The sequence below is a fragment of the Pristiophorus japonicus genome, chromosome 15, assembly GCF_044704955.1.
Source record: "Pristiophorus japonicus isolate sPriJap1 chromosome 15, sPriJap1.hap1, whole genome shotgun sequence".
Classification (NCBI taxonomy): Eukaryota; Metazoa; Chordata; class Chondrichthyes; family Pristiophoridae; genus Pristiophorus; species Pristiophorus japonicus.
This window is the reverse complement of record NC_091991.1, coordinates 83,828,880-83,841,279: the sequence shown is the minus strand read 5'-3', so window position 1 is coordinate 83,841,279 and position 12,400 is coordinate 83,828,880. Positions and strand designations below refer to the sequence as shown.

General features: G+C 45.8%; 1 protein-coding gene across 3 annotated transcripts in view; it reads left to right on the top strand.

Moving 5' to 3' along the window:
• The window catches only part of LOC139280883 (DENN domain-containing protein 5B), a 340,537-nt gene that overhangs the window by 220,636 nt on the left and 107,501 nt on the right, over nt 1–12,400 (top strand). For all 3 annotated transcript variants that reach the window (XM_070900669.1, XM_070900668.1, XM_070900670.1), the window contains exon 4: nt 4,076–4,263. In XM_070900669.1, coding sequence (XP_070756770.1) covers nt 4,076–4,263 — 188 coding nt within the window. The remainder of the gene's footprint in view (nt 1–4,075; nt 4,264–12,400) is intronic.

Sequence of the window (12,400 nt, the reverse complement as noted above, 5' to 3'; positions counted from 1 at the left end):
GGATTTAATAATGGGAAATGTGGAAATGGCTGAGACCTTAAACAATTATTTTGCTTCGGTCTTCACAGTGGAAGACACAAAAACCATGCCAAAAATTGCTGGTCACGGGAATGTGGGAAGGGAGGACCTTGAGATAATCATTATCACTAGGGGGGTAGTGCTGGACAGGCTAATGGGACTCAAGGTAGACAAGTCCCCTGGTCCTGATGAAATGCATCCCAGGGTATTAAAAAAGATGGCGGAAGTTATAGTAGATGCATTCGTTATAATCTACCAAAATTCTCTGGACTCTGGGGAGGTACCAGCGGATTGGAAAGCAACTAATGTAACGCCTCTGTTTAAAAAAGGGGGCAGACAAAAGGCAGGTAACTATAGGCCGGTTAGTTTAACATCTGTAGTGGGGAAAATGCTTGAAGCTATCATTAAGGAAGAAATAGCGGGACATCTAGATAGGAATAGTGCAATCAAGCAGACGCAAAATGGATTCATGAAGGGGAAATCATGTTTAACTAATTTACTGGAATTCTTTGAGGATATAACGAGCTTGGTGAAATAGAGGTGTACCGATGGATGTGGTGTATTTAGATTTCCAAAAGGCATTCGATAAGGTGCCACACAAAAGGTTACTGCAGAAGATAAAGGTACGTGGAGTCAGAGGAAATGTATTAGCATGGATCGAGAATTGGCTGGCTAACAGAAAGCAGAGAGTCGGGATAAATGGGTCCTTTTCGGGTTGGAAATCGGTGGTTAGTGGTGTGCCACAGGGATCGGTGTTGAGACCACAACTGTTTACAATATACATAGATGACCTGGAAGAGGGGACAGAGTGTAGTGTAACAAAATTTGCAGATGACACAAAGATTAGTGGGAAAGCGGGTTGTGTAGAGGACACAGAGAGGCTGCAAAGAGATTTAGATAGGTTAAGCGAATGGGCTAAGGTTTGGCAGATGGAATACAATGTAGGAAAGTGTGAGGTCATCCACCTTGGGAAAAAAAACAAAAAAAGGGAATACTATTTGAATGGGGAGAAATTACAACATGCTGTGGTGCAGAGGGACCTGGGGGTCCTTGTGCATGAATCCCAAAAAGTTAGTTTGCAGGTGCAGCAGGTAATCAGGAAGGCGAATGGAATGTTGGCCTTCATTGTGAGGGGGATGGAGTACAAAAAGCAGGGAGGTCCTGCTGCAACTGTACAGGGTATTGGTGAGGCCGCACCTGGAGTACTACGTGCAGTTTTGGTCACCTTACTTAAGGAAGGATATACTAGCTTTGGAGTGGGTACAGAGACGATTCACTAGGCTGGAGATGAGGGGGTTACCTTATAATGATAGACTGAGTAGACTGGGTCTTTACTCGTTGGAGTTCAGAAGGATGAGGGGTGATCTTATAGAAACATTTAAAATAATGAAAGGGATAGACAAGATCGAGGCAGAGAGGTTGTTTCCACTGGTCGGGGAGACTAGAACTAGGGGGCACAGCCTCAAAATACGTGGGAGCCAATTTAAAACCGAGTTGAGAAGGAATTTCTTCTCCCAGAGGGTTGTGAATCTGTGGAATTCTCTGCCCAAGGAAGCAGTTGAGGCTAGCTCATTGAATATATTCAAATCACAGATAGATAGATTTTTAACCAATAAGGGAATTAAGGGTTATGGGGAGCGGGCGGGTAAGTGGAGCTGAGTCCACAGCCAGATCAGCCATGATCTTGTTGAATGGTGGAGCAGACTCGAGGGGCTAGATGGCTACTCCTGTTCCTAATTCTTATGTACTTATGTACTTATATATGTAGAGACTGTAATTCCCATATTGGACTGTTCAGTCACTTGAGAACTCACCTTTAGAGTGGAAGCAAGTCTTCCTTGATTTCAAGGGACTGCCTTTGATATGATGAAATAAGGACAGGAGTAGGCCTCGAGACTGCTCCGCCATTCAATAAGATCATGGCTGATCTGATCATGGACTCAGCTCCACTTCCCTGCCCGCTCCCCATAACCCCTTATCCCCTTATCGTTTAAGAAACCATCTATTTCTGTCTTAAATTTATTCAATGTTCCAGCTTCCACAGCTCTCTGAGGCAGTGAATTCCACAGATTCACAACCCTTTGAGAGAAGAAATTTCTCCTCATCTCTGTTTTAAATGGGCGGTCCCTTATTCTAAGATCGTGCCCTCTAGTTTGAGTCTCCCCCATCAGTGGAAACATCCTCTCTGCATCCACCCTGTCAAGCCCCCTCATAATCTTATACGTTTCGATAAGACCACCTTTCATTCTTCTCAACCCCAATGAGTAGAGGCCCAACCTGCTCAACCTTTCTTCAGAGGTCAACCCCTTCATCCTAGGAATCAATCTTGTGAACCTTCTCTGAACTACCTCCAATGCAAGTATATCCCTCCTTACTATGAATTTACTATGTACTATGAATTCCATGAAGAGAGAGGTCCTGTGGGAAGGAGGAAGGAAGGAGGACAGTAGGACTATGTTTGAGTTTGTGTGTATGTATTGGCACATGCGGCGGAGCCTGGTCCCCAGTCATCTTGGATCGCCTTGCTACTGGACCAAGACCTTGCTCTGTCAGGTGGTGGCTTACGTGCAATAGCTACCCCATGTTAAAAGAATTCACGCACAGGCATCTTCCACCGTTTAAAGTGAGTTCATCGGTCACCTGAGTACTCATTTTTAGTGTGGAAGCGGGTCATCCTCGATCTCGAGGGACTGCCTATGATGATCCCTCCTTAAATAAGGAGACCAAAACTGTACGCAGTTGTGCTTTTAATCCCTTGACAGCTGAACTTAACTTAAATATAATAGTTTAATCTGAATCATAGCAAGATCTTTCCTGGAGAAATAATGGTCTACAAACCCCAAAATGTGGCACAATTATTTGCATGATATTATAGCTGTCTTTATATCCGGTGCTGTATTGGTACCCATGCGTTAAATAAGACTGATGACATTACTAACTGTGAAATATTTTGCAAGTCATGCAAGCTACTTTCATTGTAACTGTTAATCTGATCTATTCTTATCTTCTGCCAAATGTAATAACCTATAATCAGGGCCACCGAATAAAGTCAAATGCTATAATTTTTGTATGGGATTCTGAGATTTTTACTGGTGCTTTGGGAACCGTAGACCACAATTCTATCTATGAAAACTGGAACCCACTTGGCCGTGCCTATTGAGGCTACCCATCAATACCCTCATTACATTGGCAAAACATCAAAAAAGAGCATCATTACTTTATGGAGAACAGTGACCGTTGTTATGTAAAGTGCTATACTCTGAAGTGGTTCCACATACATACTGATATGTTGACACAGAATGTTTTAAAAAGTGAGGACTAAATATTTTATGGGATAATATTTTGAGCTTTACGTGGACTTTTAAAGTGTCAGCTGTGGCTCAGTGGGTAGCACTCTCGCTTCTGAGTCAGAAGGTTATGGGTACAAGTCCCACTCCAGGGACTTGAGCACAAAAAAAATCTAGGCTGACATTCCAGTGCAGTGCTGAGGGAGCGCCGCACTGTCGAAGGTGCCGTCTTCGGATGAGACGTTAAACCGAGGCCCCGTCTGCCCTCTCAGGTTAACGTAAAAGATCCCTTGGCGCTATTTCAAAGACGAGCAGGGGAGTTATCCCCGGTGTCCTGGCCAATATTTATGCTTCGATCAACATAACAAAAACAGGTTACAAAAGCAAAATACTGCAGATGCTGGAATCTGAAATAAAAACAGAAAATGCTGGAAATCTCAGCGGGTCAAGCAGCATCTGTGGCAAGAAACAGAGTTAATGTTTCAGGTCTGTGACCCTTCGTCAGAACTGGCGAAGGATTACAATAACAGGTTATCTGGTCATTATCACATTGCTGTTTGTGGGAGCTTGCTGTGTGAAAACTGGCTGCCACATTTCCCACATTACAACAGTGACTACACTCCAAAAGGACTTCATTGGCTGCAAAGCGCTTTGAGATGTCCGGTGGTCATGAAAGGCGCTATATAAATGCAAATCTTTCTTTTTTGAAACCTTCCTCTCCTGTGCTGTTCCACAGAATGAATAAACACACATCTGCTGTCTGCTTTCAGATTACCAGCGGCTTATGACGGTGGCTGAAGGAATCACGACCCTCCTCTTCCCCTTCCAGTGGCAGCATGTCTACGTTCCCATCCTCCCGGCCTCCCTGCTGCACTTCCTCGACGCTCCGGTTCCGTATCTGATGGGCTTGCAATCCAAGGAGCCCAACGATCGGTCCAAGTTGGAGCTTCCACAGGAGGTAAGAACAAGAGCCCGCTTAAGGCAGTGGCTTCACTGCACATGCAGATCAGTGCGCCCAACGTTGGAGCAAATGCACTTAACACTGCAAGGAGGGAACTCAATGATACTTGGGAAGGGTGGGTGAGACCACAACACAGATCTTACGGGAGAAAAAAAAGCTGTAATAAGAGCAAGGAAGTCTTGCTGCAATTATATTATCAAGGGTTATGGGGTGCGGGCAGGGAAGTGGAGTTGAGGCCAAGATCAGATCAGCCATGATCTTATTGAATGGCGGAGCAGGCTCGAGGGGCCAAATAGCCTACTCCTGCCCCTATTTCTTATGTTCTTATGTATATAGGGCTTTGATGAGACCACACCTGGAGTACTGTGTATAGTTTTGTTCTCCTTACCTAAGGAAAGATATACTTACCTGACCGAGGGGGTGCAATGAAGGTTCATTAGATTGCTTCCTGGGATGAGGGGGTTATTCTATGAGGAGATTTTGAGTAGAATGGGACTATATTCTGTGGAGTTTAGGAGAGGTGATCTAATTGAAATGTTTAACAGTCTTAGAGGGCTTGACTGGGTAGATGCTGAGGGGCTGTTTCCCCTGGCAGGAGAGTCTAGAAGTAGGGGTCATAGTCTCAGAATAAGGGGTCAGCCATTTCGGACTGATGGAAGGAGAAATTTCTTTACTTAGAGAGTTGTGAAGCTTTCGAATTCTCCAGGGGGCTGTGGATGCTCAGTCGTTAAGTATATTCAAGGCTGCGATTGCTAGATTTTTGGGCACTAAGGGAATCGAGGGATATGGGGATAGTGCAGGAAAGTGGTGTTGAGATCAGCATGATCTTACTGAATGGCGGAGCAAGCTCGAAGGAGCCGTGTGATCTATTTCTATTTCTTATGTTCTTAAATGATGAGAAGCCGGCAGTGTTAATATTGTGGAAGGTCAAGGGCCCTCTTGAGTCTAACTTACGACCATATGCTTTGAGCTCCAGTCTGTTTAGCATCTACTGCTTAGCATCAGTGAGTTCTGGACTTCGAAGTTGATCATCAGTCATTCTCCAGCACATCTGTCTCATCTCCTGCACAGCTGTTGCACACAGCATACTGCTGGAAGGCAAATGTAAGTTTCCTTCAGGCATTTATCGCCGGCCATTACATTTGTTTCCTGTACAGGGTTGGAACAATAACCGGTCAACAGCCCCTCACTCACACTGACCCCAAACAGGGGGAGGAAGAAAAGCTCACGATCACCATACATCATCCACAGAGGGTACCCATTTTAACACAAAAGGTAGTAGGAATCTGGAACTCACTCCCTCGTCCCCTCCCCCATCCCCCAAAAAGCTGTGGATCAACTGAAATTTTTAAGACCGAGATTGATAGATTTTTATTGGGTAAGGGTATCAAGGGATATGGTCCAAAGGTGGTTAAATGGAGTTCAGGTACAGATCAGCCATGTTCTACTAGAATAACAGTACAGACTCAAAGAGCTGAATGGCCTCCTCCTGTACCTATTGGAAGGGTCATATTCTCAAAGCTCCAGTTTGGCGAAGTACCTCAACAAGCTTCCTGCCTTGACAATTGTACAAACTTACTTAACGAAGGGAGCGGAGTTCATAGATTGATGGTGGGCATTGGGTAGTCTGTGTGGATCAACACCACTCTCCCATTGAACCTACCACCCGACTGTTCAGCACATGACCAGACCTTTTGCTGTGGCATATTTAGGTGGCAGGTGACATATTTGTTGCATCTGAGCTGCTCTGAAAATCGGTGCTAGTACGCGACAAGTTAACGGCTTCTTCAAGTGATAATAAGCTGCTCCATGCTGCTCGTCAACATTCTTGGGTTGTCGATGACTACTTAGCGGCTTTACACATCAAATTGACTATTTTCGGAGCTGACGTGGGAAGTATTTCAAATAGCGTCACTTGTGATGTTTTCTTGGAGCTTTGCTCCTGTAACTCTTTAGTTGAATTTACGTTGCCCAACAATATAAGAACCTAACGGATAGTAGCAGGAGTAGGCCATACGGCCCCTCAAGCCTGCTCTGCCATTCAGTAAGATCTTGACTGATCTTTGACCTCAACTCTACCTTCCAATTTCAAAAATAGAGGATTCTTGAGATGTTGTCCAGTGCCCAGCCCCCAAACTATCAGCATTATGATGACTGTAATGCATTTGCTTCATGGGTTCTTTGCATAAGAATTCATAGCAACACATTGCTATTAAGAACCTTATTAGCAAAAGATTTAATAATCACACTACACATTACCAGTTCATCCACCAGGCTCACAACCACCTCCCTCATCGTGGATCCCCCGAACCCAACTGGCTGGGGTTTTATTGAGTCTTGTGACCATCACGTGACTGGCTGAGCCACTCCCAACTCAACAGCTCTACAACTATTTTAGTAGAAACTTAAACAAGTGCCCCCTTTTGGCACTGGAACCCACAAATTAACAATTTAAAACTGTAACGAAAACCTTTAATCAAATTAAAATTTGGTTGCCGGGGGTGATGATGCACACCAGTCCCTCCGGTGCCCATCTCTCGCGGAAGGCCCCGAGCATACCGGTGGACACCGCATGCTCCATCTCCAGGGACAACCTGGCTCGAATGTAACTGCTGAAGAGAGGTAGGCAGTCGGGCTGAACGACCCCCTTGACCGCCCGTTGCCTGGACCGGTTGATGGCCTCCTTGGCCATGCCCAGGAGACAACAGCTCTACAACTCTTTTCGTTGTGAACAAAAATAAACAGTTAGTTCAAGTGCCCCCTGAGGAAAGGAAGGGGACATGCCAAACACTTTTCAAGTGTCCTTTTTTTTTAGGGCACCGAGAGGCAAATTATACAAGTGCCCCCTGACTGGGGGGACACTAAAACCCGGCAATTAAATAAATTAAACTTTAAAACATATAAAATCAAATTAAAATTTGGTTGCCAGGGGTGATGATGCACTCCAGTCCCTCCGGTGCCCACCTCTCGCGGAAGGCCGCGAGCGTACCGGTGGACACCGCGTGCTCCATCTCCAGGGACACCCTGGCTCGAATGTAACCGCTGAAGAGAGGCAGGCAGTCGGGCTGAACAATCCCCTCGACCGCCCGCTGCCTGGACCGGTTGTTGGCCCCTTTGGCCATGCCCAGGAGACAACAGCTCTACAAACCTGTGAGCATATTCACAGGTGCATATATTGCAAAGACCCTATGGACTTTCTAAGGTCTCAGTTGAAAGCCTACGAGGGTGAATAATGACTAACTTGGTCAAAAGGAACAAGGTGTGCATCAGCTTTTCTCAGGAGAATGGAGCGGTTCCCTAAATAAAGCCCTGTAGCAACTGACCCAGATAACATCAACCTTGAGACAGTGAACTCCCTAAAACAGCTACATTTCTAACCAGGTAACATAATGCACTTCAAGTATTACAGTGAAAAATAGCTCTCTATTTTTATATAGAAAGTACATCGGGTCCTGCCTTACCCAGCTACCTTAATTCTAGCACCTGACATCCAGGGAGGTGCTGTGTCCCATGGCCCCCATTCAAGTTGCCAGTTGCTGCAGGACCTACAGGCATAGCACGTTAGTGAATCAGTTGTGTTTTAACGATAATCCAACAGCTTCACGGTCACTTTTATCGACTTTTCTAAACTGAGATCGATAGATTTTTGTTAAGGCACGGGTATCAAGGGCTATAGAACCAAGGCGGGAAGATGGAATTAAGACACGGATCAGCCATGATCTAATTGGTGGAACAGGCTCGAGGGACTGAAAATCCTGCTCCTATTCCTATGTTCCAATAACCACTACACTACTGTATAAATTTCCATCAAGAAAAGTGAGAGTGAAGAAATAAATCCAGACAGGGAACGAGCAAAAGCACTGATGGAATACTAGCCGAGGTTGGCTGTAGTCCCCCTGCAGGCAATGTGCTGACTGCCCCGAGCTCTGCATTAAAACATCGCCCTCTTGTCTGTGAGAGATGAAAAAAATAATAATGAATACTTACTGCAGTTTGAATATTACTGATTTAAACACATTACAATTGTCAAATGAATGTTTCATCGGAGTACAGACTTACCCAGTGGCAGCCTCAACTCAAATCCAATTTAATCATTTTTCAGAGTATGTGTGTCGAGTTTAAATGAAAATGTCTTTTGAACCTGTGTGCCAATAAGAGAGTCACCCATCAATTCTCAAAGCTAATATAAGTTCAGCTACTGCACAGCTCTGTTGACTAGAGATGGCTCAGCAAGGTTCAGCAGGCAATAAGAGGTCTTAAATTGGATGTGCATTCTAAGAGTGGCCTGATATTGGTAGGTTTTAAGGTATTTGAATTCCCAGAAATCTGTCACCTGGTAATTCATAGACAACTTGCAATTGCCAGACTTGTGAATGTTTCCACAGATCATCTGAATTGCTTTTTGGTGAAAATTAAAGAAATTATTAATTGTGTAAAGTTGGAGTAAAATTCTAATGTGTTGCAAATTTAGCAAATGTCGGGCCTAATGCTTTCAACGGTCGTTCGACATTTTCTCATCTAAAACTTGAGCGTGGCGTTTGAGGTGTCAGCTGTGGCTCAGTGGGTAGCACTCTTGCCTTTGAGTCAGAAGGTTGTGGGTTCAAGTCCCACTCCAGGAACTTGAGCTCATAAATCTAGGCTGACACTCCAGTGCAGTGCTGAGGGAGTGCTGCACTATTGGAGATGCCGTCTTTCGGACGAGACATTCAACTGAGGACCCATCTGCTCTCTCAAGTGGATGTAAAAGATCCCATGGTACTATTTTGAAGAAGAGCAGGGGAGTTATCCCTGGTGTCCTGGGCCAATATTTATCCCTCGATCAACATAACAAAAACAGATTATCTGGTCATTAGCACATTGTTGTTTGTGGGAGCTTGCTGTGCGCGAATTGACTGCCATGTTTCCCACATTACAACAGTGACTACACTCCAAAAGTACTTCATTGGCTGTAAAGTGCTTTGAGACATCTGGTGGTGGTGAAAAGCGCTATATAAATCCAAGTCTTTCTTTTTTCCTACCTGAAACTCCAATTGCATTGTGACTGAGGTGGTTCCCAAGCTAACACTATTATGGGCTGGATTTAGAAACTGTACCTATGTTAGTTAACGACCACAGGAGTATACAGCACAGCAGGAGTCCATTCGGCCCATCATGCTTGTGCTGGCTCTTTGAAAAAGCTATCTAATTAATTCCACTTCCTTGCTCTTTCCATAACTGTGAAAATTAAGGACAGAGCTATTTGCACTAGAAAATGCTCTGATTGGCTCTCCATTTTCACATGACCTGATTGCTGATTGGTCCCCTTGGAGGATAAGCCACACCCACAAGTTTCTCTGGAATGTGTAATTGGAACCGCCTAGCCCAAGTTCTGCGTGACTTTGCAAAGTGTAATTCGAATTCTGACTTCAGACCCCAGTCAATAGGAGTAGATATAGACCTACAGACATGAGGTGAGGGTGCCAATGGGGGCACTAGTACTGCACTATGAGGGGAGACTATGATGATCATTGATGTATGATGCCTCCAGTTGCTTTACGTTGGAAGATGGATGCAAAGGTTTGTGAGAGTACAGGTTGGCTGCGTGTGTGTGTATGGCCCAGTTACAATCAGAACCCGCAGGCACAAACCTACCTGCTATTGCTCTGCTACTGTATGTTGGTGTCAGCCATGTCTCAGTGGGTAGCACTCTCGTCTCTGAGTCAGAAGTTTGTCAAAACAGTCCCACTCCAGAGATTTGAGCACAAAATCTAGGCTGACACTCCAATTTAGTATGAAGGAAGAGCTGCACTGTCGGAGGTGCCGTCTTTCAGAAGAGACGTTAAACCGAGGCCCCATCTGCCCTTAGATGTGGATGTAAAAGATCCCACGGCACTATTTTGAAGAAAAGCAGTGGAGTTTTCCCCAGTGTCCTGCCCAATATTTATCACTCGACCAACATCACTGAAACAGATTATCTAGTCATTATCGCATTGCTGTTTGTGGACTTTGCTCTGCCCAAATTGGCTGCCGCGTTTCCTATATTACAACAGTGACTACACTCCAAAATTACTTCCTTGGCTGTGGAGCACTTTGGGACATCCAGAGGTTGTGAGAGATGCTATATAAATGTAAGTTCTTTGTTCTTTTCTTTTAATGGGGATCTTGATAATAAGCCACCTCTCCACAATCCCCTTCCCCCAATCCTTAGTGAGATTGTCCAGTAAGTAGCTGAGCCCCATGGACCAGGAGGGTGTGGAACCAGCGCCCAGTCTGTGCTGGATTGGGTGAAGGTTGGGACGCTGCAATTTGCCTCGCTGCCCCTCAGCAGGCAACAATCACCAGGTCTCCCGACCCTGATTGTTACCCAGAGATTCCTGCTGGAAGTACGCGTGCAGGGACGACAAGCGAGCACAGGATTGGGCTTGGCCACCATGCTCCCCATGGTCGATTAACCTGCCAGCACCCAATACCTAAGCTCACACTTTTAAGTAATGGGCAATTGTGCAGGAGACCAGAGGGTCTCCTGTGGAACTGTACCCCAGCAAGAGTTAGGAGAGAGTCAGGAGAGACGAAGAGGGATAGGAATTAGTGAGACATAAAATCCTAATCATCACGATCTCTGGTTTTGTCGCATAGGATACACAGCACAGAAACCATTCGGCCTAACCAGTTCATGCCACCATTTATGCCCCACTCGAGCCTCCTCCTTTCTTTCCTCATCTAAATCTATCTGCGTAACCCTCCATTCCCTTCTTGTCTAGCTTGTCTAGCCTCACCTTAAATGCATCTATACTATTTGCTTCAACCACTCCCTGCGGTAGCGAGTTCCACATTCTCACCACGCTTTGGGTAAAGAAGTTTCTTCTGAATTCCCTATTGGATTTCTTGGTGACTATCTTGGCGACTCCATTGCCTGCAATTTGCTTGCTAACCCGTGTATGCAATACAACTGTAAAATATTGATAAAAGTGTTGCCAATTTAAACTGTAACATATATCATTGTTCGCTTCAGCGTTTCTTCTGCTGTACTTGTATACTGGCAGAAAGGGCTGCTCGATAGTTTAAATTTGCAGCTAGCTGCAATGTTGGAAATCAAGCGGGTATTGGATCGATCCTACAGCCTGCAGTGAAGCCGGCAGCATGGTGATGTAGCAGGGATCCCGCTGGGCGATAATTAGCCAGGATGAGTCAGTCTCATTGACTCTGTGTCTGCAAATCATGCTGCAGTCAGGGCTGCCAGTACATTTGCTTGTTTAAAGAGATTATTAGCAACAATGAAAGCACATGGAATTAGAGGTAACCTTGTGACATGCATTGGTAATTGGTTGGGAGGTAAGAGACAGACTCTGGGCTAGATTTTCGACTTTGCTGATTTTGGGGCGGTAATGGCGGTGGGGCACTAAAGTTTGACCCTGGAACAGTTTGCGCTTCAGTCAACAAAATTGGGCACTGGGCCCTGAGTGTGGGGCGGAGCGCTAAGGGAGGCGTTCCACACCTGTCTTGGGGCACTAGGCCGGCTGAGCTTGCGAAAATCCCAAGCTAAACAGTCGGCCTGGGAGCGCCCAGAGAGAGGCCTGGGGAGAAAAAAAAACCCCACCAAAAACATAGCCCATGCCACCACAACACAAATCGAAAAACAATCACACTTACCCAAGGTGGACATGACTTACCTCACTGCAGCCGCTGTAGCTCGGACCACCCACCTTCACAGGCAGTCCCACCAGGGTGCTCCACAGAGTGCTACGGATCGGGCGGGAGTCAAAAATTGAGCCGATGTCACAACCAGGGTTGTTGCACACCGGCTCGCGGTAATGCCCCGCCGAAACCCGCCCCGAAAACCCCGGCGGGGCGCTGGAAGCTGGCCGCCCACCCGGAAGAGCACACCGCTGCCATTGCTGTCCCTCCGGGGAGAAAACCGAGGCGGCGACAAGCTGAAAATCCAGCCCCGAGGGTAAGGACAAAGGGTTGTTCTGATTGCAGGGATGTGATGAGTGGTGTTCCTCGGGGAGCTGTACTGCACCTCAGCTTTCACCAGATATATCAAGGACTTGCAGAGTTGTGTATTCCAAGTTTGCAGATAACTCTTGAATTAGGAGCCACAGTAAATTGTGTTCATGGGAACAGGACCTTACAAAGGGACATAGACTCAGTGAGT